General features: G+C 45.6%; 1 protein-coding gene across 1 annotated transcript; it reads left to right on the forward strand.

Annotated features, from left to right (window-relative positions):
- Positions 1 to 8467: 8467 nt before the first annotated feature.
- Positions 8468 to 23346, forward strand: LOC125443566 (cholesteryl ester transfer protein). Its single transcript, XM_048515780.1, has 16 exons — positions 8468 to 8663; positions 10609 to 10723; positions 11542 to 11670; positions 12761 to 12831; positions 13205 to 13292; positions 14219 to 14288; positions 15692 to 15752; positions 16576 to 16667; positions 17840 to 18019; positions 18412 to 18462; positions 18998 to 19165; positions 19657 to 19724; positions 19847 to 19889; positions 21040 to 21109; positions 21738 to 21823; positions 22494 to 23346. The coding sequence occupies exons 1-16, from the start codon at positions 8537 to 8539 to the stop codon at positions 22569 to 22571; spliced, it is 1497 nt and encodes a 498-aa protein (XP_048371737.1). The 5' UTR covers positions 8468 to 8536; the 3' UTR covers positions 22572 to 23346.
- The last annotated feature ends 1560 nt before the right edge of the window (positions 23347 to 24906 follow it).

Genomic DNA, 24906 nt, shown 5'->3' on the forward strand with positions numbered 1-24906 from the left:
GGGGGTCCATAACTTTGGACCCCCTGAACCAAACTTCACCAAACCTGGCTGGTATCATCAGGAGTGCCGCTAACCTAAAAAAATGCGCCCCCTGCCAGCCGACAAAGTAAAAACACACAAAAAGTTTTAAACTATATTTTTGATTTTAGTGCGCCCCCCCTCTCCCCCCCGCCCCGTGGCTTTGCCTCCTGCTAATATTTCCATCCATAGTTATGTAGTTGCTATCATGTGCAGGTTTGTAGTTGCTATCATGTGCAGGTTATCAGAGCAATCATTCTCATAGTTATGTTATCCCATCAGACCAATCCTTCACGATTTTGCATTGCATGTTCACACTTTCATTCATAAATTTTTCATTCATAAATTTAAGACGGCCTAAATTTGTCCACCTACATTTAGGTTGTCCTAAATTTAGGTTGACCTAAAAATTTATGAATGAAAGTGTGAACATGCAATGCAAAATTATGAAGGATTGGTCTAGTGGGATAACATTATAACTGTGAGAATGATTGCTCGGGGCCACCAGCCCCATGCACCAGCCCCTTTCCCGGGACCAGAACTGCCCCCACCCAGCAGCTGCCCCCAGTATGAAGAAAAAGTCAGATACTAATAGAATAAAAGAGAGAGTCAAAAAGATACTTTTAATGTGAGGGGTTAGCATGGCTACACTAGCAAACCTAAGTAGTTACTTTGGGAGGCAACATTTATGTTTTAAGTAATTGCCATGTAAGACAAGAGATCTATACATGCTCCTTTGCAATGCTTTTGAGAATTCCATCACACGGCCAAGAACTGTGTCCTAGTGTCACTGGAGGCACTGCTAGGAATCCTGGGATTGCATCTCTTGGATTGTACAGGGTGTACCTTGTGGTGGCAAATGCCCTGGCCCTGATTTGTCTGTTCTCTGAAGGCCCCCAAGGCAAGATACGATACAGCTAAAGACAGTTTATTCTGCAGTACTTGGAAAAACTAACTCAGGAAACAGATGCTGATAGTGCAGCACTGGCTTAACCTTAGGTTAATGTGTCTCGCTGAAAATAGCTTACTACTGTCTCTGTACTTCGAGGAAAACAGAGTTCTGGTGGAAAAACAAACCAAATTCCTCATCCCAGTGTCTGCAAGGGGGTCCTATGTGCCTTGGACTTTATGGGATCCAGTTTGTTACAAAACTCGAAAACAGTCCACCAAAACTTGTTGAAGTTCCGTTGCTTTCAGAACATTTAAGTAAGCATTTGACACGGGAATCAGATCGCTGTAACTTAAGGTGGAACTGTGCATTTATTTCCACATGATAAACAGTGATACATTTTGCATCACGGTGTTCAATATAGCATTCAAGACTGTACTGAATATGTCATATACAAAAAAATGCAGAAAATATTATTTTGTCTTGCTATTTGTTGGGCCCGTGCACATTATACCAGAGGCTAGCCCATTCTTATGAGTGTCTGAATGCCCCAAGCTGCAGGGCATTCTGGACTTCCAGTAACTGTTTATGCATCTATAAAATTAATTAAAAGAATTTCACATCATCTTATAAAGACTCTCTCACTTGATTGCCTATGGTGAGGATTGACGACAATTAACCACAGAAGCAATTTACTTGCAACGTTTAAGTGTTAAATAAACAATTAAGCAATATTTTGAGACAGCTTTTTAAAAAAGGATTAAACAAATTCACAGAGGACTGGTCTGTCAGCAATAGACAAAGGCCGGTTTTTCACTATGAAATTGCTCCTTTGTTAGCACTGGAAATGCCCTGGTGCAATCGAGAGTTCTTCACTGCCCCCCGTTGCTGCAGCGTGTCTGCCACCCTGTTGCCCCGGCACTGTCCCAGAGCATTGGCTTTGCTCTGCAGCTTTCCAAAACTGCCAAAATGGATGGATCCATGTTGCTCCAGGGCTTCCCTGCTGTAAAGAACTCCACTGCAGCAGTACCGGGGCCATTTTTTCTACCTTGCTGCTCTGGCCTGCCCCTCTAAACAAGAGAATCCCCGCCCTCCACCCACGTGAGGAGTTTGCAGGGGGGAGTCAGCGATTCTCTCGCATGTGCGAGGAGTTTAAAGGGGGGGCCCAGCGATTCTCTCGCGCGTGAGGAGTTTGCAGGGGGGGAAGCCGGCGATTCTCTCGCACGAATGAGGATTTTTGACTGGGGGTGGTGGTGGTGGTGCGCCAAGGGCACCGATTCTCAGCACCTGCCTGCATTCTGATTTAAAAGTTTAAAAAAATACTGAAAGTGAGTAGGGGGAATGGGGCGAGATTCAGCCAATCAGAAAGCAGGAAATGGAGGCTGCCCATGCATGCATGGAAGAGACTGTGGAAAAGCTCATGGTGCTTATGGGAAAGCCCCGGGCTCATGGGAGACCAGCTGGGGCTTCCCTCACCAGCCCTGGCTCAAGTCAAGGAAAGAGCCAGGCAGCCATGGAGGCTACAAGCAGGGTGAGAAGCCCTGCAGCAGGTACACTCCCAGATATGCCACAGGGCATTTCAACAGTGAAAAAACAGCCAAAGAGTACATATTCTTCAACAGCTCTTGCAAGCAGGAATCTGGCTAAGGGAGGTGGTCAGACGACAGGATTTGATTGCCAACTTTGGCTTGGGAAATACCTGGACATGTTGGAGGTAGAACCTGGCGATGGGTTTGGGAAGGGGAGGGACCACAATGGGGGGGGGGGCAATGTCATAGAGTCCACCATCCAAAGCAGCCATTTTATTCAGGAGGGCTGATCACTGTCACCTGGAGATCAGTTAATTCCTGGAGATCTTCAGGCCGCAAGTGGAGCCTGGTAACCTTATGGAAGACCCAGGAAGGCAAGCCCACAGCTGCCTGGTCTGGGTTGTAGGTGGCTTCCTTGCCCTCTTGCCACCTATTCTGGAATAGTTATATGCATTAGTAATAAAAGCAAAATGAAGTGAAACTTGAACATACATGTAATGGAGACCATGGAAAAATCCTTTGGTCTGGCTATCATCAGTTAAAGAAGGACCATTTGCTCAGTAAACATTACTCTGACCTCCAGACTCTCGGAGAAAAATAGCTTTCCGGTTCCTGCCATAGGAAGGCCAATGACCAGCAGTACCCGCAGCCGGACAAGGAGGAGGTTATTTGAGGTCATTCATTTTTTCAACCCAGAAGTCCAGTTGTGGAGAAAACGGTTGCTGCAGAAAGTGGTTTTTAAACAGCTGGGCCCAACATTGACATTTTTTGAGCAATGCTTTCAGTTGTAGTTAGGGTCACCAATTCTGGGTTGGGGGTAGGGCCTGGGGGGCGGGCAAGGTTTGGGGAGGGGAAAAGAAGAAGAAGAATTTGGATTTATATCTCCCCCTTTCCTCCTGTAAGGAAACTAAAAGGGGCTTACAATCTCCTTGCCCCCCCTGACAACAAACACTCTGTGAGGTGGGTGGGGCTTAGAGTGCTCGGAAGAACTGTGACTAGCCCAAGGTCACCCAGCTGACGTGTGTTGGAGTGCACAGGCTAATCTAGTTCCCCAGATAAGCCTCCACAGCTCAAGTGACAGAGCGGGGAATCAACCTGGTTCTCCAGATTAGAGTGCACCTGCTCTTAACCACTACACCACTGCTGCTCTCAGGGACCTCAACATGGCGGAGTATCATAAGGTTCAGGGAACTGTTCAGAGCAGCTCTTTTCTCCAGGGAATCAGATTGCTGTAGTCCAGAGTTCAGCTGTAATTCTGGGAGCTCTCCAAGGTCCCCTTGAAGGTTGGAAGCCCCAACTGTAGTGCAGTTTTAGGAGTTTTGAGGGGGGGGGATCATTTTTAAAATATTCATGCTTTGCCTGATGTTTTATTTGCCAGTTCAGAACTTTACACATGGCTGTGAAGCTGTGGCCACAAGTGTACCTAGCAATTCAGTTCATACCGTAGAGGCAGAGCCATCAGTATGGACAGGGGCAGCTGCCCTGGGCCCCATGCTTGGGAGGGGCCCCAACTGCCCATGTCCCACCCCCTGAAAAGAGGAGGGAGAAGAGAAAGAGCAGGCTCTGGTTGCTGCTAGCACCTAACTTATCTGGGGCTTAGGAAAATGGCTTCCAGTGGCAGCCGTGGCTCCTGCCCACTTTACATGTGAGGGACACACTGTCAGGCCCCTGGTCTGTTCAATAATGAGGCCCGGTGTTCAAATGAGTTTTGTAATTGAAAACAGCATCAGGAATAAGCATTCATAGTTCTGTTGACAGATCTAAAGATTAAGTGCTGAAACAGCTTCCATTACATGCCCTCTCCATGCCCCCTTCCACGTCATGTGACACCATCCGTCCCAGTTCCCACAGGGGAACAGCACCCCTCCATTCTCATGGGAAGGTGAAGAAGGCACAGCCTTCACTGGCACAAAACAACCCAGACTCCTCAATGCTTGGAAGTGCAAAAGCCAGCTGGTGTCCAATGAGCCAATAAGCCCGTGCCTGGAAAGCAAAACTCACTGGGATCCCACATTCCGGCCAGGAGACTTGGCAGGATTGGGCCAGAACAGGCCAGACTGTGACACACCCTTTGTATTGCCTTGGCAACGTGGCAGCTACGGCAGCAGCAGTAATTCTGGGGCCACATCTGGGACTTTTGCCCAGGGCTCCAGAATCTCTAAGACCACCCTGGGAAGGGGACAAAATATGTAGATTTCCTCCTGCTTGGAAATCAGAACCCAAATGGTGTTGTAACCTCATCTTGTGGGTTCTGTGGGGCAGAACTTGGAATGAGTTTGCAACAACAAATTTAAAAAAAACCAAAATGGTTTACTTTCTTACCATATAACAAATAACATCAACATTTAACATCACACTTCAAGGTCCTGTTCAGGTTGCATTTTCAAGTCCTTATATTTACAGTCTTCTGATATTGCCAAGTCCAATTCTTCCTGCAAGCGGGTTGGCTCCTGAAGACTCCAAGGGCTTGGTGAACAGGATTCAACATGATGAAGGTTTCCAGGAGAACTCTCACACATTACAACCACAAAAACCCTGAAATAATAAACTCCAACATTTACAACATAGCAAAAATAAACAACTACCTTCCCAGTAGTTCCCAACAACATTGCAGTTACCTTAACAAGGTGTTAAGGGCTTATACCAGGAGTCCCAAACTACGGCCCGGGGGCCAAATGTGGCCCCCTGAAGGCATTTATCCGGCCTGCCAGGCATGGCGGCGATGGCTCCATTTGGGTGCTGTGTGGTTTCCAGGCTGTATGGCCGTGTTCTAGCAGCATTCTCTCCTGACGTTTCGCCTGCATCTGTGGCTGGCATCTTCAGAGGATCTGAAGACCCAAGTGATTCCGGCCGTGAAAGCCTTCGACAATACGATGGCTCCATTCATGTGCAGTGGGGGCTCGAGGGAGAGGAGGAACTGGCCCCAACGGCTGTTGATTGCAATTACATGATGGCACCCCCAAATCTCCATGAATTTTCTGACCCAGAGTTGGAAACCTTACACATGGCAACTCCCGCTCCGCCCCTCCTTCTTGGCTACTCCATGTGTTGCTCTCAGGCTTTCTGTTCCGCCTCACTTTCATTGGCATCAGCCAGGCTGGTGAATCACTCGCTGGCTGCTAGGGAGGAAGAACCCAGGAAGATACCTGATCCTGGGTTAGATGGAATGCTTCATTGGGAAAGTTCTGCTTTTTTTTTTTTTTACAGGGGAAGGTATTCCACAGCCTCCCCAACAATATTTGGAGCCCACCCTGTACTTGACATACTTTGGTCACTGTTCTAAAAATAGACCATGACAGAAAGGCTGAAAGGTGAAATCAAACATTTTACAATCATTTGTGCATAGGAATTTGTTCATAGTTTTTTTTAGTCTGGCCCTCCAACAGTCTGAGGGACAGTGAACTGGCCCCCTGTTTAAAAAGTCTGGGGACCCCTGGCTTATACAAATCAAGGTCCGAGTCTGGTAGCCTTGTCTCCTCCAAACTACATGAGCTCTGCAGCCTCCTGCTCCACCCCTTTCTGGGTCAACCCATTCTGAGCATAGGGGTTACAGTGTCACGCTCATTTTAAGCAAGGTTCGTAGCATTCCCACCTTTAAGCCAGATTTGATTACAGGTAGATTGATGAGGGGGCTGCAGGTGGAATGGCCATCTGGAAAAGGACACAGAGGCGAGGGCTGCTTTCAAAATGGCGCTGGGGCTTTTTTGAAGCCTCTCCTTTTCCAGGGAGGCAGAAGACAGCCAGGACTGCCTGTTTGCTTTGGGGAAGAAGCAAATGGGCACCAGGAGGCCCACGGGTGGCTACCGCTGGTGCCAAACTGGGGATTGCTGCTATACAATAAATCTAGGGGTGCCAACTGCGAGGAGTGAGAAAATTTATGGAGATTTGGGGGCAGAGCCTGGGGAGGGTGGAATTTGTGGAGGGAGTTCAGTGAGGATGCGATGCCAGGGAGTCCACACTCCAAAGCAGCCATTCTCTCCAGGGGAAGTGATCATCTCTGAAGTCTGGAGATCAGCTGTATTCTGGGAGAACTCCAGCCCGTTCCTGGAGGTTGCCAACCCTAAGGCCCTCTCCGCACATGCAGAATAATGCACTTCCAAACCACTTTTAATGCACTTTGCAGCTGTGCGGAATAGCAAAATCCACTTGCAAACAATTGTGAACGTGGATTGGAAGTGCATTATTCTGCTTGTGCGGAAGGGGCCTATGTGAGATTGTGGCAGACACAACACTCTGCTCATGAAATACGAGTCTACAAAGAAGCTTGCTAATTCACCATGAACATTCGAGACCACTAAGTCGACTGAGAAGGGCCAGTTCACAAGATCAAAATAATAATAATAATCTCATTCAATTGGGACTCAAGGAAAATTAAAGTCTATCAGAAAGTATTTTTTTCTTGTTAAGTTCAGCCAAAGTTCCAGAAAGTCTTCCTTGCCTTGGAAGGGTTACCAGAAGTCATTCACCTCTTTACTCCAGGATATTGTAGCAGAAAACAATACAAATTTGATCGGTCGCTTTGGGGCTCTCTCACCCTGGACGCATGTGGGAATGGAATGTTCCTCAGGAAGGCCTGTCATATTTATAAACACACAGCAAGGAAAATCTGAAACATGAGGGTGTTAGCAGGAGGCCAGGGATAGCCGGAAGAGATTACAGCTGTTCTTTTGCTGGAATTTGCTTCTGGAATGAAAATGGTCAGCATCCCTTTCAATGGAGGGTTCAAAACTCGGAGTTGTTCCAAACTGGACTTTTAAAAACACAGTAGTTAATTGCTGGGCAGTCTATGTGGTCTTGTCCAGGAATCCAGTGTGGTAAAGTGGTTAAGAGTGGTGAACTCTAATCTGGTGAACTGGGTTTGTTTTCTCACTCCTGCGCATGAAGCCTGCTGGGTGACCTTGAGCTAGTCACAGTTCTTTCAGGACTTTCTCAGCCCCATTTAACTCTTAAGGTGTCTAAGGGCTGGAATGAACTGACAACTCACTTCCAACCAATGGGTGCATTTGATGGGCGCACTGCATGCCTATTGGTTGGAAGTGCGTCCCTCACATTCCAACTAGTCCCTCACCTGCCTTCCCTTCCTCCCAGGAGCAACCCACAAGTGCCCTCCCCATTCTCCCGTCTGCCCTCTTTCAACCCCCAAACACCAAGTTGGGCGGCAGTGCACCGATGGCCCTGCCAGCACCCTCCACATTTCCCCACCCACCCTCTCCCAACCCCACAAAGCTTGGCACAAGCCTCCCTCCTCCATCCACAGTCTCCCATCCTCCAAACACCAACCTGGGACGAGTTGGGTAACTTTCCAGTGGCACCAATGCAAAAAGTCAGTGTGTGTGTGTGGGGGGAGGAGTAATGGCAGAAGCGAAGGCAGTGGAAGCGGACAAAATGGGCAGGCAGGAAAAGCAGCGCACCTCTCCCCTACCCTAGGTAGAGCCCATTTCAATACACCATAAAATGGGTTTTGCTGCTAGTATTGATATAAATTCCCTTCACCCCGTTCTTGCACTCAGAATTCTTCATATGACTATGTAAAAGGGATTACGTGTAGTCTTTCCTGCAATGATAAGTGTGATTTTGAGAGAAGCAATGATAGGAAAGGAAGCCTTCCATAAATAATAATGCCATGCCTTCCTGGTTCCGATTCTTCTCTCCAATTTACTTCAAACCTTCTGCAGTGCTTAAAGATCCGAGTGCGCCGTTTCTTTTCAAAGCGCTTCCCCAAAAGCTAATTTGCACATATTGTAGCCCAAAGATGGCTGCTCCAGGCATCTCTGATCTGATAAAACATGAGGAAGAACTCAAAGGAAAACCAGGAGAGCAAACAATACAATGTGTGAGGGAGGAGGAAGCTCACGTGGTTAAAAAGTAGATCAAAAAAGCTGGTGCGGAAAAGCCCAAGGCTGAAATCTCAAAATGGCCAAGTCAGCGGTTATGAATGAGTTAAGGAGGATGCAGAAAAGCTAGGAAGCGGGTCATGTCCTGCCAAGGGAAAGTCGAGCTATGGGGCGCAAAACCAGCCCTTTGCAGCCAGAACAGGAGACAGCTGCTCCCAAGCTCTTCGGCTCTTGCTGACTCCTGCTTCGGAGATCATTCAGGGACAATGCTGAGGACGCTGGTGGTTTTGGTAGCTCTTGGCAGCACCTCTTTGGCCTGTACCTTTGAGCAGCCCTCCTCTTTCAGAAACACAGGGATTGTCTCCAGGATCACCAAGAGGGCTGCACTAGTGCGTAAGTCCAGGGGTTTCTTTCCTTCTTTTGTTGTTGTGTAGTAGGGGATCCATACCTGGGCAAAGAGTGAAATGATGACCTTTCATTCCCCTCCTTTCTCCATCCTCTCCCACCAGCTGTTTTTGACCTGTCCAGCACTAGGCATCATTGTGTAGGAGCACCGAAGAATGCCAGATGCAAATACAAATACAATACCTTTAATGGCATATAAAAAGTGGTAAAATGCAAATTAGGTTAAAACCTAATTGACTAAAATTTACACAAAGGTTTCACCCTTGATCCAAGTGCCTTTGTTAAAAACCTGGCAACTGATTCAGTAGTGTGGGGATGATGGTCACTAAAGGCGCCGCTTTCCTCGCATTGAAGCTGAAATATGGCGTCAGTGGCAGCGGTAAAAGAACCGCCATAGCGAGGCGCTGCTTCGCCTTGTATAATGCGTTGAGATGCGCGTGGCGCCCGTCAGCTGGAACGCTTAAACCGGGCTAAGGCCATTCAGAAGGCAGCTTTAAACCACTCTTTCCCCCTGGACGCATCGGCGCGCTTTCGTCTGCGTAACAGCCATGAGGGAGCCGCTCTTCAAAATGGCGACTGCCAGGCGGTAAACTGGTCACCTTTTCCCCGCCACACACACCACGTTTGTCCCTAGTGCTTTCCCCTGCATGGCCAAAGCACCTTTCCGCAGACTCCATGCACCAAGGACTGACGGTAGGCTGGGAGGGGAGGCGCACTGACAGATGGGGGACGGGCGGGACATCAGGGCAGTCCGCGTTGTCCATCGCGCCTTTCGTGGGCATGACGCGTCCGGGCCTGCACGGGCTTCATAAGTGCGCAGGGCTTAAGCGTCAGCGAGACGCCCTTCCGCAAGCGCGCTTCAGTGCGAATCCCCGTCACATTTCTCTTGAGACTGCGCGAGGGCCCGCCAGCTCCGCCTCGTCTGTTCAATGAAGCGCTTTTATCGTATCGCGTCGCAATTTCGCGGCGTCATGTCGCTAAGCCGTTTCTTTTGGCCACGTCGCGAAATCGGCCTAAGCAAGTATGACACCTATTTCCTTGTCTGATCTCAACTGAAAATTTCTTCAAGATGGCCTCGAGGAAAAAAGAAAAAAAACAACCCGATAGACTGCCAAATCTCTTTACAAATGAAGGAATTGCATCGATGTTCCGAGTTGTTTCGGGTAGGCCCGCTGCGCAGGAACAAGTCCTGTTCTCCTGTGGGATGCCATGACATCTGCCTCTTGTTTGGGCAGTCGGTAGCACATTAAGCCGAGCAAGCATAAAATATCTACGGAGATGTGGATTGATTAAATTACTCAGATATTTAGCCATAAAACCCGGCAATGGTGGTGAAATGCCATAAAATGTGGGAGAACAAGTTCTGCAGGCTCCAGCTGTGAGAAGCTGCCCTTCAATGTCAAGAGTACGTTGTTTCAAAACTCTGGAACAGACGGAGTCAGTGTGCTATAAAGTTTAGACGTCTGGGCTAGGATCTGGGAAATCCAGACTCAAATAGTCACTCTGCCATGGAATTGGTATTAGTGGTCAGTGCTTTTGGGCCAGCCACGCAGCCTCAGTGTGATCTACCTCACAAGGTTGTTGTGAGTGGAGAATGATGTAAGCAGCTTTGGGTCACAGTTGGGGAGAAAAGCAGGGTGTAAATGAGGCAAATAAGAATAGACTCTATGATTTCACTTTGAAAATAAAAGCAAGTTTCCTTTATGTATGCTTGAAAGAGAGAGCCAGTGATTAGATTGCTGTACTCGGATCTGGAAGACCCAGGTTTAAATATCACTCTGTGTTTTTAATTTTCACTTTTAGGCTAACCTACCCCACAGGGTTGTTGTTGGGAGGATAAAATGAAGGAGAGGGAACTCTGTTCTAAGCTACTTTGGGTGCCCATTGGGGAGAAAAGTGGATATAAACATATGTTTTTGTCTTTCATTGACAGTCAATCAGCAAACGGCACGGATGATTCAAGCAGTGTTTCGTCATGCGACCTATCCTAATATCACAGGGGAGAAGTCCATGCGGTTTCTTGGCAAAGTGGCTTATGGATTGACAAAGTAAGCACCCCAAGCAAAAATGTGTTAAGTAAAACTGGAGTACTAGCAGTGTTACCTACTTCTGTTGAAGTCAGTGGGCTTAGAATAGTATAGTTTAGCTTCGGATATCAGCCCTTTCCCCACTCACCTCTGTCCGAGGGTTGCTGCGCGCAGTTCCTGGCGCGCGCAATTCCTGCGCGCGTTCCCGGCTTCCCCGGTCATAAAAAGGTGCCATTTCAAAAGGCGCCAGGAATTACACGCGCCGAGGGGGCGCGAGAGAGGCAGTGTTGGGGCGGCTGCGTTCTCGCTGCCCCTGAAGTGGGGACTGCAGCTGTACCCCGCGCTACTTGAGGAGAGTAGCGCGGGGCTTAAGGTAAGTGGGGAAAGGGCCAGGGTGTTAAATTTGTGGGACGGAGGACCAGATTCCCATTGACCACAGAGTGTTTTTACAAAAATGGTATTTGAATTTGACACCAAACAATGCACTGCTGACTAGTTTCTGCAATCCTTGTCCAATTATATTGTTGATTGCATGTATTATGATGTCTCCTTGAAGTGTTTTCTATATTTTAAAGCAGCCTCAGTGAAGAAGAAAGGCAGGGTTTAAATCAATACATTGCAATACTCACCCCAATTTATGTTGTTTTGTTGGGTTCAAAATGGTATGTATTGTTATTAGGGGTTCGTTGTTTTGCTTGCTTTAGTTGCTGCCCCCAGAACACAGTAGCAACAGCTGCATTTCCCACTGTGCTATTAAAAGGAGATTTGTATGCATTCTTCATCCAAACAGCACCTCCTAGATCAGTAGGACTCAAACCAATTTTTCATCCCTTTGTTAGCATCCACATTGATAACCTGACCATAGGAAACAGTGAGGTAGACTTCAAGGACTCCATTGATTTGGAAATCCAGAATGTCTCAGCCTCCTTCAAAGGAACTCTGAGCTATGGCTATATAGGTGCCTGGAGGTGAGTATTCTATCATCAAGGTGTGCCGGGAAGAATAGAAAGGGGGTTGATTTGGTTTCTCAACTAGGCTGCAAAAACTGGGGATGTTTGGGTTAGTTGTACACCAGCTTCTTATGACTCCATCACATCAACTTGAAGTTTATTAGTTTTCTGTCTCTCTCTATCTCTCCCCACCCCTCTCAGCTCTCCACCTTTCTGTCCAATATCTAAAAGGGAGAGGCCATGGCTCAATGGTAGAGTATTTGCTTTGCATGCAGAAGGGTCCAGGTTCAATCCTCAGAATCTCTATTCCAAAAAGAATCAGTAGCTGATGTTGAGCCCCCAGAAAATGACTGACTGTCAAAGTAGGCATAATTGACCTTGATAGATTAATGGCCTGACCTAGTATAAAACAGCTGCTTCATAAAAGTGCCAAGGCTCTGCGACAAACCATCTGCTTTCCATTCAGATGGTCCCCAGTTGAGGCCCTGGCCAGTTAAATGGATCAAGTTTCAATTCCCTGACAAAGGAACTTCAAAGGGAGAATCCAGTGTGAAACTGGTGAATTAGAATAATTCATTAAGAAATTTAAGGTCATATATCCCCTAGGGCTTGAGTTGAACCTGGGACTCCTCAGGTAGGGCTCCACTACCAAAAATCTTCCCACTGGAGACGTCAGAATATGAATATGGAGTCATGGGGCCTTTCCCCACTTACCTTAAGCCCCGTGCTACTTGAAGAGAGTAGCGCGGGGTCCTTTGGCACTCCCCATGACAGGGGCGGCAACAGCGCAACCACCCCAACGCTGCCGCTGTCGCGCCCCCTCAGTGTGCGGCATTCCAGGCACTCTTCTTAAGGGCGCCTTTTGATGACTCCGCGCAGATGCCGCGCGCTGAGAGCAATGCGCAACATAGGGGGAATGGAAAAGAGCGGGGAAAGGCCCATGGATATGAAAAGCTTGTGCTTCGCTGCCTAGCAGTGAGTCTTCCCAGTTCTTTCTCTCAACACCGCTTCCTCCTAAAGCAACCATATTGGTATCTTGGCTAGAAGCATCTCTGGACTGAACTGAACTATGTGGCTTGTGAATTCTCTTTTGTGTTTCTCATGCCAGGCTGAAATTCACTCATGTGATTGACTTTGAAATTGAATCTTCCATTGACCTCCAAATAAACACTAAACTGAGTAAGTATTCCTGGATAAGCTGGATAACCGTTTTACAGGCTAAGTAGAATTCCTCTGCAGGGCAGTAGCTGCAGCAGGGAATCCCAGCACATTTTTTATGTTTTGAGATGGTTTCAACTGCCTATAGATATACAGAGCAGGGGCGCATTGCTGCAACATAATTTTTACAACATCATTGCTCCAAAGAGTATAAAGGGAAGGATGTGTGTAGCAAGGCACCTCAGTTTTCCAAATGTGCTTCTTACATGTGACTTTCAGTTCACCGTCTCTGTTCTGTATCTTCCTGCAATGAGAATCCCTGAAAGCCAGAGAGCTGAGTCCAGCGGAACCATGTTTTCTAATAACTGGAGGGATTTCTTTTCCTGCTCTACAGTGTGTAAAAAAGAGCTCCTGGCAGTTGATACCTCAGATTGCTACCTGACCTTCCACAAGCTGATCTTGCACCTCCAGGGAGAGAAAGAGTACGTTGTTTCATTTGAAATGCACAGTTGGGTTTGGCACTTTCTAGTGGGGAGGGGTGGTGGAAGGGTTTCTATGTTTGCTACACATTTCACATACTTCAGAACAACTGCTTAGGAAAGGGATAGGGAAGATGGGTGGAGTCAGTGGTAGAATCATAACATCATAGAGTTGGAAGGGGCCATACAGGCCACTTTGAAGCTGTCATTTTCTCCATGAGAACTAATCTCTGGAGATCAGTTTTGGAACAACTAGCTGGACCTGGGAACAAACCTCATAATGGCATACCATGCTGTTGGATCCTCAGCCAAATGCTGTCAAAGGGCTGCTTGAGAAGGACAGCCTTACACTGTTTATTTGTTTAGAAAATCTACACGTTTGCCGCTTGAGACAACTTACAGCTAATAAGATGAACCATGCTATCTGCAGAGTTGGCCCTTCTTATATCCCAGCAAACCATTCTAGAGAGCTGGAACTGCTGCTGCAAGTTGTTGAGAGCCAGTGTGGTGTAGTGGTTAAGAGCAGGTGGATTCTAATCTGGAGAACCAGGTTTGATTCCTCACTCCTCCACCTGAGTGCCAGAGGCTTATCTAGTGAACCAGATGTGTTTCCGCACTCCTACATTCCTGCTTGGTGACCTTGGGCTTGTCAGTTCTTCGGAACTTCTCAGCCCCACCCACCTCACAAGGTGTCTGTTGAAGGGAGAGGAGGGGAAAGGAGCTTGTAAGCCACCTTGAGTCTCCTTACAGGGGAGAAAGGTGGGATATAAACCCAAACTCTTCTTCTCTTCTTAGATGTCAACTTCTTCTATCCTTCTGTTCCACCCCCCCCCCCGCCGCTTGAGACCCATTTGTACTGGGTAGGAGAAAAATCCAAATCAATCTTCAGTTCACCTTTTAAACCTCACTTCCTCTCTTTCTCCATACAGTCCAGGATGGCTAAAACAGCTTTTTACAGACTTCATCTCCTTTACCTTGAAGCTGGTTCTCAAACGCCAGGTAAGGCGCATAGATACGTAAATGATGTAGAAGTTCAGACAGCTGCCAAGAACGAAGACAATATCACTCTGATAGACGGAAGGGTTGACTCAGTAGATGGCTACTTCTTCTGTTTTGTTTGCCCATTTGTATCTCCCAAAACCTTGTAAGGCAGTAGAACAGAGTCTGTTTATATAAACTTTTTCTGAGCTTGTTCAGATCAGCTTGATGTGGCTCATGAGAACTGAAACTGGATGGAAGTAGCACACAATCACTTGTTGTGTGAATAGGTTTTTCAAACTCCCAGGTTTCCATAATGCTTGGCCACATTGCTTGCTATTCATAGGAAAAAGTTTTGAAGTACGTTGTACTATCAAGATGCTTACCCATTGAAGGGCATCTTTGAAATCTGCATTTCTGCCGCAGCTACACAAATACAGGTTGGAATGATCAAATGTGGAAATCTGGACCAAACAAAAAGACTGATCTGCTGGCAGCTAACATCCCAAGAGCTGCTGGCTTGGTCATTTTTACAGATATTATGGGTTCATACAGAATTGTGGGGGAAATGATTAAGGGGCTGGAAAACTGTCTACTTCAGGATACTATCTCATAGGGTTTGTGTGTTGTGTGCCATCAAGTTACTTCTGAATTATGGCAATCCTCAGAATTAATGGCCTCCAAAAAGTCCATCAGCAGCAGCCTTGCTTGGGTCTTGCAAACCGAAGGCGATGGTTTCCTTTTTTGAGTCGATCCATCTCCCACTGGGTCTTCCTCTTTTCCTTGACCATATTCTAATGACACTCTTCTTCTTCAACTCTGTAGTTGATATTCTGAGGACAACGAACATGTTCAATCATTTTTTGGGGGGAATAGGGTATTTTAATTAACAGTGTAACATTTTTAGGCACGCATAAGAGATTCCCCCCACCAGAATGATGAAATCCAACCTTGCCTTCAGGCTGTATCAATTACTGTATGAATTTATTATTGGAGGAAGCAAGCTTGGGGGCTCATGAAGAATTACAAAGGTGGGGAAATAAAACATCTTGGAAATTTAATCCCCACCTCTAAACCTTCCCTTTCTCTGATAACTCTCAGGTGCAAGACAAGGCAAATTTCCCCTCCCCTCTAGTCTAGTCTCCCCGTCTTCCACTGACATCTGTTCCCAACATCCTGTGCCCTCTGATGCAGGAAAACCCTGAGTTCCAGCTGCATTTTTTAAAAAGGTGAATGGGTTTTTCTGTTGTCTTCATAAAGTCATTGTAGACTCCACTTCCTTGTCTGCAGGTAAGCTTACTTTTGCAGTTATCGCAAGCCACTTAGATACAACAATAAATGAAGCACTGCTTCTCATACCACAAAATGCCTGTAAAGATGTCACATAATCTGTGTATTTGAACGTCTTCCCTCCTCCTTTTTAGGTGTGCAAGGAAATTAACTTTCTCGCTGACCTGCTGGCTGAGTACGTTCAGGACACCGCAGGTAAACCATCCCCACACCCCCAAACTCCCAAAGCTGGAGTTGTGTTGTTTCTCAAGCACCAAGTATCGACAGCTCTTTCATTCATCTGATCGTTATTAAGTTTTTAGAGAAATATGTGAGGGCTTTCTTCAACTGGCCTTTGGGCATTGCAGCTTTCTCTCAGTATGTTTTTAAAATATGTAGTGTGTTAACTAATGGGGGTGGTTGGGTTTTGGTTTTTTTTTTGGTTGCTTCATCCTTTTTTTCCTTGTGCAGGATCTTGTAAATTCCACGTACCTTTTCTTGCAAAATCCCTAGTCTGAAGAAAGAAAGAATCCTGGGGTTGTCGGCTTTAGGTCATGAAAGTTCTGGAGAGTTGTATTAAATGCTTTAGTGACTATTTTGCTTGCTCCTGTGGAAGCACCTGCAGGAGAATACTCTCAGTATCAGAAATCAGATCTGCAGCGTAGATATTCCTAGCAAGATTTATGGGATGTAAGCCTTTGGCCCCTTCCACACATGCAGAATAATGCACTTTCAATCCACTTTCACAATTGTTTGCAAGTGGATTTTGCTATCCCGCGCAGCTGCAAAGTGCATTGAAAGTGCATTATTCTGCATGAGCGGAAGGGGCCTTTTCCAGGTATCTGATGAAGGGCACTTTGACTCTGGAAAACTGTTTCCCCCCATCTTGTTGGTCTCTAAAGTTCCTAAAAACCCATGACATGCTCCTATTTAAAAATGGCCAGATATTCTTTTGAAACCAGTGCCTTCTGTATTGTGGTTTGAAATGACTTTGAGGACCTGATCAGCAAATATAATTTTTGAAAACATTTCTTGGCAGCATCTTTCCTCCGAGATAGAGATATAGGAGTTGACATTTCTCTGGCATCATTTCCAGTGATAAAAGCAAATTATCTGGAAACACACCATAAGGTAAAGCTCCATCCCTAACCAAGGTAAAGTTCCTGTTGTGGTGTAAAGTATGAGCATAGGAGAGTGGGTGGTGCACCAGAAAACATTCTGCTGCACATTATTCCCAAAACAAAGAACTGTAGGATTTGTAGTTCCTTAGGAGAGGGTGCATGTGTCCACCCCTACTGATTCAGCTGGTGGTGGAAAATACTGCCAATTTGCGGGTGACTTATTGCAACCAATCTTTTTGAGCCCATGAGTACATCTGAAATTTTCACACAGCATGATGGGCACAGCATCAAAACGGGTGCCACAGCTTAACTTCACTAACACAGTGTAGATCTACATGCTAATAGCAACCAAAGCAACATTTAAAAGAACCTGCATAGCCAATCAGAAGCCTTGCTGAGCAAGAGTCCTACTTGGCCACACCCACTTCCTAAAAACAGTTGGTGGGCACCAAAAAAAGTGTCAGTGGGTTCATGGCATCCTTGGACCTGTGTTGGAGATGGACAGAGATGGTTTGCCATATTTTCAAAGTCTCAACTACTTCTCATCCCTACCATACTTGGAACTTCATCATCAGTCGAGCTGGACTTCCATTTTCTAAAAGACATCTTTTTTTCTGATAATTTCCTCAACCTCCCTTGTTAACCATGGTGATTTTCTTTTGGACTGGGTGCTGCCTTTCCTAACACATTCCAGCTGAGCTTTTATTACTGTGTTTTAAAATAACCTCCAAGCATCTTGGACAGTTTTGACTTGCTTGATTTTCCCTTTCAGCTTCCTGCGCACTATCCACCTCATCTTTGAGAAATTTTCCCTTCTGAAGGCGAATGTAACTACATTAGTAGTTGTCACTTGCTCGCATGCAGAGATACTGAATCTGACAGCATTGAGATCGCTGTTCCCTATCAGCTCAACAACACTGACTTTCCATACCAGGTCCTGGGTCCCACATAGAAATAGAGTTGCAAATTAGAGTTGCAAATAGAATTAGAGTTGTAAAAATAAGTTGCAGAGACCCTGGAAACGGTCTCAGAAAATCAAAACAAGAGTCAACGTAGGAGGCAGGCAATAAACCAAATCATAAGACATAATCCCCTAGGGGATGGAATGAATCAATGGAATAAGAGGGGAAGTTCTCTTGATTTTTGGTAACTGAGTGCAATGTATTCTGTTTTTTTCTAAAGGGCCTCCTCCTCTACAGGAACTATTCGGACAGCTTCCATGATTCTGAATTTTCCCCGTCTCTACTGTCCGAATCCAGAATGCTCTACTTTTGGTTTTCAGAGCATGTCCTCAGTTCACTTCTCTCAGCAGCCTTTTTAGATGACCGTCTGATGTTAACCTTCACAGGGGAAGAATTAAAGGTAAGGACTGCAGGAGCCCTTTTTGGTTGGTGTTCAGGTGAGAGTGAAATGATGCAAAGGCAGAGGTGAAATGTGGAGGAGGCGGTTTGTTGCCAATAAGAAGCACCAGGAACACATTTCCTGGTTGGTCAGATTACTAAGCATAAAATTCAGAAGCCTCCTCATGTGTAAACAGAGGAACACGGGGAGACATTACTGCAGAGCAGATAGCCTCGGGGTAAGCATTTCATGCATCATGGGTCTAACAACAGATCAAACTGACTGTCTACATTCAATATAAAGCAAAGTTGTCGTTTCTTGTGTGTGAAACTGCAAACAACTTTTTCTTAAGGTTTCAAATGCACAAACCTGGAATCCATCCATTAACATGGAATTCATCCTTTTTTTTAAAGGAAATGTTTGAAAATGAAGAGCTGGAATCTGATCAGGAGATTGTGCAAGAGGTAAGTTTTAATCAGATCCTACATTAGCATGGCAAACATGATAACATTTCAACCGATAGCATTTCTTTGCTTAGGAACAGCCATTTTCCTCTTTCGACCCCTTCCCTCAAAAAACACATCCAGGTGGGATTGGGAGACATTAGCAAAAATTTATGTTTTGGTTTAGCACAAAGTTACCACATCCACAGGCAATACCAGATCGTTGCTATTAGGAATTGGGCTGACACATCCTTTTTGAGCAGGGCTTCATTACTTGTAAGAACCGCTCAACAAGCAGAAATCCAAAGAATGTTGGAGAGCCAGCGTGGTGTAGTCGTTAAGAGCAGGTGCACTCTAATCTGGGGAACCAAGTTTGATTCCCCACTCTGTCACTTGAGCTGTGGAGGCTTATCTGGTGAACTAGATTCGCCTGTGCACTCCAACACATGCCAGCTGGGTGACCTTGGGCTAGGCACAATTCTTCAGAGCTCTCTCAGCCCCACCCACCTCACAGGGCAGTAGTGGCAATCCTATGTTTTCCTTCTTTGCTGCGCAGATTTTCCTGGGCGCCTCTTACAATGACTCCCTGGCTAAAGTGTGGAGTCTCAGTCTTCCCCAAATTACCCTCCAGCCAAAAGGGGCCTTGGTGAAGTCAACTGTGGCCGTGGAGCTCAGTGTTTCTTTACACAGGGAGGAGATCCCGCTGATTATATATCTTGAACAGGTTAGTTAATTTGCCACCTTTTTGGAGATGGGGTACTCCATTTCCTGATCACAAAGAAGCAGGGGTGTATCTGACAGAGGGACATGGGGTGACACATGTCCTCGGGCACATGCCATCTAATCACATGAGGGGGTGCCGGGCCCAGGCCATGCTCGTTGGCTCCAGGCGGTAGACCCGGGTGCCGTCACTGGCTTCGGGCGATAGACCTGGGTGCCTCACCGACTCTGGAAGGTAGACCTGGGTGCTGTTGCTGGCTTCGAGCCGAAGACCTGGGCACTCCTTCATGAGATCGGGGGTCGGGGGAGACCAAGGAGGGTTGGAAAACTCAGATTTTGCCCCAGACTCCATTTCCTTTAGATACATCTCTGCAAAGAAGTCAATGCTTTTTGCTGATTTGGTCCCTGTTGAAGCTAATAAATGCATGCAGGAAACAGTGACTTCATGCAGTTCAGTTGTGAATCCTTTAGTCCTGGCTCTGTTTTCTTCTGCAGGGAGTCACTGCAACTGTGCAAGCTTCCTATGTGCAAAACAGACTGGATCTGCATCTCTCTGAGGTTTTGTATGTATGTCTGTTCCATTGGGAGATTGCTGGTGTGCTCAGCGGTGTGCAAACAGTTTGGGAGAGGGCCGCTTTTGCCGTTCTTCCCTTGTTTATCCTCTTGGTTTTCCATTTCCTTACAGGCTAGAGCCCCAAATGATTAGGTGCTCTTCAGATGTAGCTGTGGTAAGTGTCCACCTTCCTTTCTTGAATCTGAAAAGTAGAACTGAAGTCGATTTTGCAAGGAAAACTGGATGGGTTTTCGGGGTTTTCTGGACTGTGTGTCCATGGGCTGATAGTTCTGCTTCTAATATTTTGTCCACATCTGTGGCTGGCATCTTCAGATGCATGTAATGGTAGGATGTGTTTCTCTACTGTGACATGCCTCTGAAGATGCCAGTCACAGATGTGGGCAAAACATTAAGAGTGAAAACTACCAGACATCACCCACACAGCCCGGAAAAGCCACAAAATTGGGTTGATTCCAGCCATGAAACCTTCAAAAATGCAATGCTTTTAAAATTTAATTTTATTTAAAACAGTTATTAGCCACCTTTTCTTCCTTACAGACCTTAAGGCAGCTTAACACATATATGAATATGTGTGTGTGTGTGATATACATGTATATATAATATATGCATATATAAAATATAAAAACCAAAATTTAAAATCACAATTAAGGACTGCTAGCAAGCTTAATCAAATGTGGTCCCAAACAGGTCTGTGATTTTTGTTGACCAATTTATTTATTTAGTTTAGGAAACATAATATGCCACCTCTCCAGAGACTTGCTGACAAAGTAAAATGTAAGCATCATAAAAACGGCATAAAATCATGAATGAGCATAAAGCATTACAATTGTCAGCCATCAAGATGTAACTAAAGCATAAAAACAACCACAGCATCCAGGGAAACAAATAGCATTTGAAGTGATGGCACACAGACAGAGCTATAAATCAGGACCATCAAGTTATGTGGACTATTTTCTTGCTACTGAACTATTTTCTTGCTACTGAACTATATTTGAGACTGTGTCTGTGTAAATCTTGACCTATCTATGCCTATTAAAGGTTAATAAAGATAAAGATAAATCTATAAATCAGGAGGGTTCTAGCCCTGATGGTTGCTTTGACAGAGCCACTAGCATACAGTTCAGACTCACTGAGATAATTTCTACAGTCATTAAGAAACACTACCATTCCTTTCAGTATGGGCTCTTCAGGCCACGTGGTAAGATTGACTGATCCACAGTAATTCAAGCTCACAATTCAATTAAACATAGCAGTAATAAACAGAGAGCTTTTACAATTAACGATGTTGTTTAAAACAATTTCAGATCAATGAAACTCTAAGGTACATCTTGGAGAAAGTCATCACTGTTGCTGGTATCCCAGAAGTGATTTCAAGTGAGTTTTCTTTTATCATGTTCTGTGGAATAAATCTGAGTCCCGAGTGCCAATGGGGCAAAGCGAGTAGAAAATGAAGGAACTTGTGTGACAAGAATATCTATATAGACACGCAACTGTTGCAACATTCTGTGGTGCAGGAGATATTTATGTTGTCAGGTCTTGTGGAGAACTCTGGGTATTATTAGCTAGATAGTCAAGGGATTGGGAGAGCAAGGAAGAAAGGTAAAAATGGTGAGGGGGGGGGGGGTTCTTCACCCCCTAAGGTTCAACCAGCACCTTTAGACTTCCAGATTTCTCCTTGTACCAAAGGAGAGGTGAACATACAAAGAGACCTTACATGAGATGGCCCATCTGGATCAGTGTTGTCTACTGTGATTGGTGGTAGTTCTGGGTGCAGCCAACAGAATTGTAGATAGATGAAGATTGACTTCTTCTGCCAAAGATCTCCCTACCATGGGCAAGTTGCCATCTCTGCTTCCGTTCTGAACTTCAGCTGTTGTATGAATGCCTGATAATCTGATGGTGGCCTGTAATGTGGGAAGTTGAAACTTAAATTTTGGAAACCATGACCATAAAGCAAGCATACTGTGATTTTGCATGAGTCTGTTTTAATTCCACTCCGTAGAAATTGAGTCGACTCTAACATCCTTGATGAACAGCAGAGGACTTGACCTATTTGACCTCAGAGATTCTGAGATAATAACCAGAAATGCAAGTACACCTTTATTTATTTGGGCTTTTACATCCCCTACACCGTGACAGTTTGTTGAGGATGGGTATTGGTTCTCTGAATCATGGACAGTTATGTACAGCTTTGTCAACAGTTAGATTTCCTTGAAGGACAGAGCACTGAAGATTTTTGATAGCTGTGAGTGGATGCAGAAAATGTCATCAGGTCACAGTCAATTTATGGCAACCCCATAGGGTTTCCAAGAGAAGAGGTGAACTGAGGTGGTTTGCCACTGTGTAGCAACTCTGGGCTTCATTGGTGGCCTCTTATTCAAGTACTAACCAGAGGGATGACCCTACTTAGCTTCCAAGAGCTCATTGGACTAGCCAGAACCATACAATATCCTAAGCAGATTTTATAGTGGTGTATAGAAGACAGCATACAGGTAGTGGGAGATTTGGAGGAACCTGAGTTCAGTTATCCCAAATCTGATTTTTCTGGCTGAAGCTGCCAGAGGTCTGTTTCTCTTGAGTTCCCATGTTATGCCTTGTCTTGTACTTTATCTTCCAACAGCCCCTGTTGCATTCCCTATCCAAGCAGCCAATCCCTAGTCATGGGTATTGGTTGTCTGCACTAGCTGTAGCCCCGGCTATAAACACTGTAGAACTCCACCCCAATCCAGCTGTTTAATGCACTTTTTTTTCTTTGTAGGGATACTTCATTATACAGATAGACTTTGATTTCCCACACAGTTGGATCCGTGAGTTTCTGCAAAGAAATCTCTTGTAGGACCCTCCCAAGAACAGAAAGCAATTGGCCAACTCAATGTAAAGGCCAAATGTCTAAGACCAATGGAGAGGCATGTGGCCGTTTTGTTTCCTTTCCCTGTAATGGCAGATGCTAAAAGGTGATGATGATTTTTCTGGGCCTGAGGAAGTATCAGGGTCAGTGCCACATTGAAGCAGAAAATGCACAAGACCATCTACACTGACAGCATCAACTCAAAACACCGCTGAACTTCTGGCTGTCATCAAGATCAGAAGCAAAGCCTACTTATTCAAACTGTACTTCTTTGAGAAGGGATAAATTGCTTTACTACAAACCCGTTATTCCGGCCATAGTGTTTTAGATGACCTGAAGAAAGCATCCATTTTAAATGTCCTGTATTTCCATCAATTGGCCATGCTGACAGGGCTGATGGCAATTGTAGTCCATGAACATCTGGAGCACCATAGGTTGGCTACTAACCTAGGAGATTGGTTTTGAATTTGTGGGAGTGTTTGCCAGTTGCTGCAATGGGAAATATTTCTAGCTCCCTTGATCTGAATTATGTATACTTTGGTTTGGGATGACCCTGCAGGCTATGGGGTGGCCTCCTATATTCTGGTCCTAATCTTTGAAGAACAAACAAAGTGTGAGCCTGGTCATTATTTTCATATTTTCCTGGGATAGAGAAAGGCTGATTTTTTTTCCAGACAAATGTCAAAATATTTTTTCAGATTTTGAAAGCCACATGATTCTGATCTAACAATAAACTTTTGTTTTCTACTTTATTACACTTCTAGGAAAGTGTTGAAATATTTTCTTGGTGCACAACAAAGCATAGACCTGGGGTTCCTAACATTTTTTAGCCTGCAGGCACATTTGAAATTTGGACAGTGTGTGGGCGCAACCACAAAATGGCTGATGTAAATGGCTGAGGTAAAATCAGTTACAAAATGACTACTACAACTTCTAAAATCTGCACCAATCAAATATCCAATAGTCCAAATGCCTCACCTGTTCTCCTCCTTTTTCTAAAAACACTTGTTGGACACCAGAAAGGGTATTGGCAGGTACAACACCTATGGGCACTATAAAAGAAGAAGAGGAGTTTGGATTTATACCCCACTTTTATCTCCTGTGAGGAGTCTCAAAGCGGTTGACAAACTTCTTCTCTTCCCCTCAAAGTGGCTTACTCCTTCCCTTCCTCTCCTCACAAAGAGACATCTTGTGAGGCATGGGGGGCTGAGAGAGTTCAAGGATTTGTCTTGCAGATGTCTGTGTCATAGCAAATCTCTCTTATCAAAAAGGAATCACACATTCTCTCTGGAGATATTTTAGACCACTGTCATTAAGGGTTTACCACTACCAGATGTAGACCGTTTCCATGCTTTTGAACAATTGACCCTCAGGCTTTTTATTGCTACTGCTGGTGTTTCACTGGGATTAAATACACATATTAGTTTGTCTCTAATGTTTCAAGTTGCTTTCCCCCACTATTATTAGAAGAGAAGAAGTTTGGATTTATACCCCACCTTTCTCTCTTGTAAGGAGACTCCAGGTGGCTTACAAGCTCCTTTTCCTTCCTCTCTCCACATCAGACACCTTGTGAGGCAGGTAGGGCTAAGAGAGTTCCGAAGAACTGTGACTAGCCCAAGGTCACCCAGCAGGAATGTAGGAGTGCGGAAACACATCTGGTCCAGATAAGCCTCTGCCACTCAGGTGGAGGAGTGTGGAATCAAACCCGGTTCTCCAGATTAGAATCCATCTGCTCTTAACCACTACACCACGCTGGCTCTCTCCTTATAAGGATCAAAAAGTCAGGAGAAAGGGTTTGATGGCTACAGCACACGGGACTTTTTAACCCGCAGCCTCATAAGTGCTAAAACACATGATTTCCTCTCAGAGCCTGCCAGGATAATTCTGCTCAAGGCAACCTGCTTAAGTTTCGCTTTCACATTTGGGCAGCACCAGCTACTGCGGACATTGCACCAAAGTGCTGCAGACTGGTTTTCCCGTGGAGGGCTGCATCCTGCCAGGACATGGGCTAGCTGCCGGGAGAAAAGGTGGACTCTGCCGGCCCCAGAGGGGGGCTTCTTCCATCACCTTAGCCAGGTAAGTAAGAGAAGGAAAACGAGACAGAAGTGCAGCTGCCAGGCTGGCCACTAGAGGGCTCGCTCTTCTGGCTTGCCATTGGAATTGCTGAGCGCTCTTTGCCCCTCAGTTTTAAACTGCACAGAAAAGAACAGGTGGAGAGGCTCAAGATGAGGGGGATTTTTAAAACATGCCTAGAAGTCTTGCCTCCGTTTGTTTAATGTATAAAAGGAGGGGTGCTGGAACATCACTCCAACCTGAAAGCCTC

The sequence above is a fragment of the Sphaerodactylus townsendi genome, linkage group LG14 (genome assembly GCF_021028975.2).
Source record: "Sphaerodactylus townsendi isolate TG3544 linkage group LG14, MPM_Stown_v2.3, whole genome shotgun sequence".
In the NCBI taxonomy this organism is placed as follows: domain Eukaryota; kingdom Metazoa; phylum Chordata; class Lepidosauria; order Squamata; family Sphaerodactylidae; genus Sphaerodactylus; species Sphaerodactylus townsendi.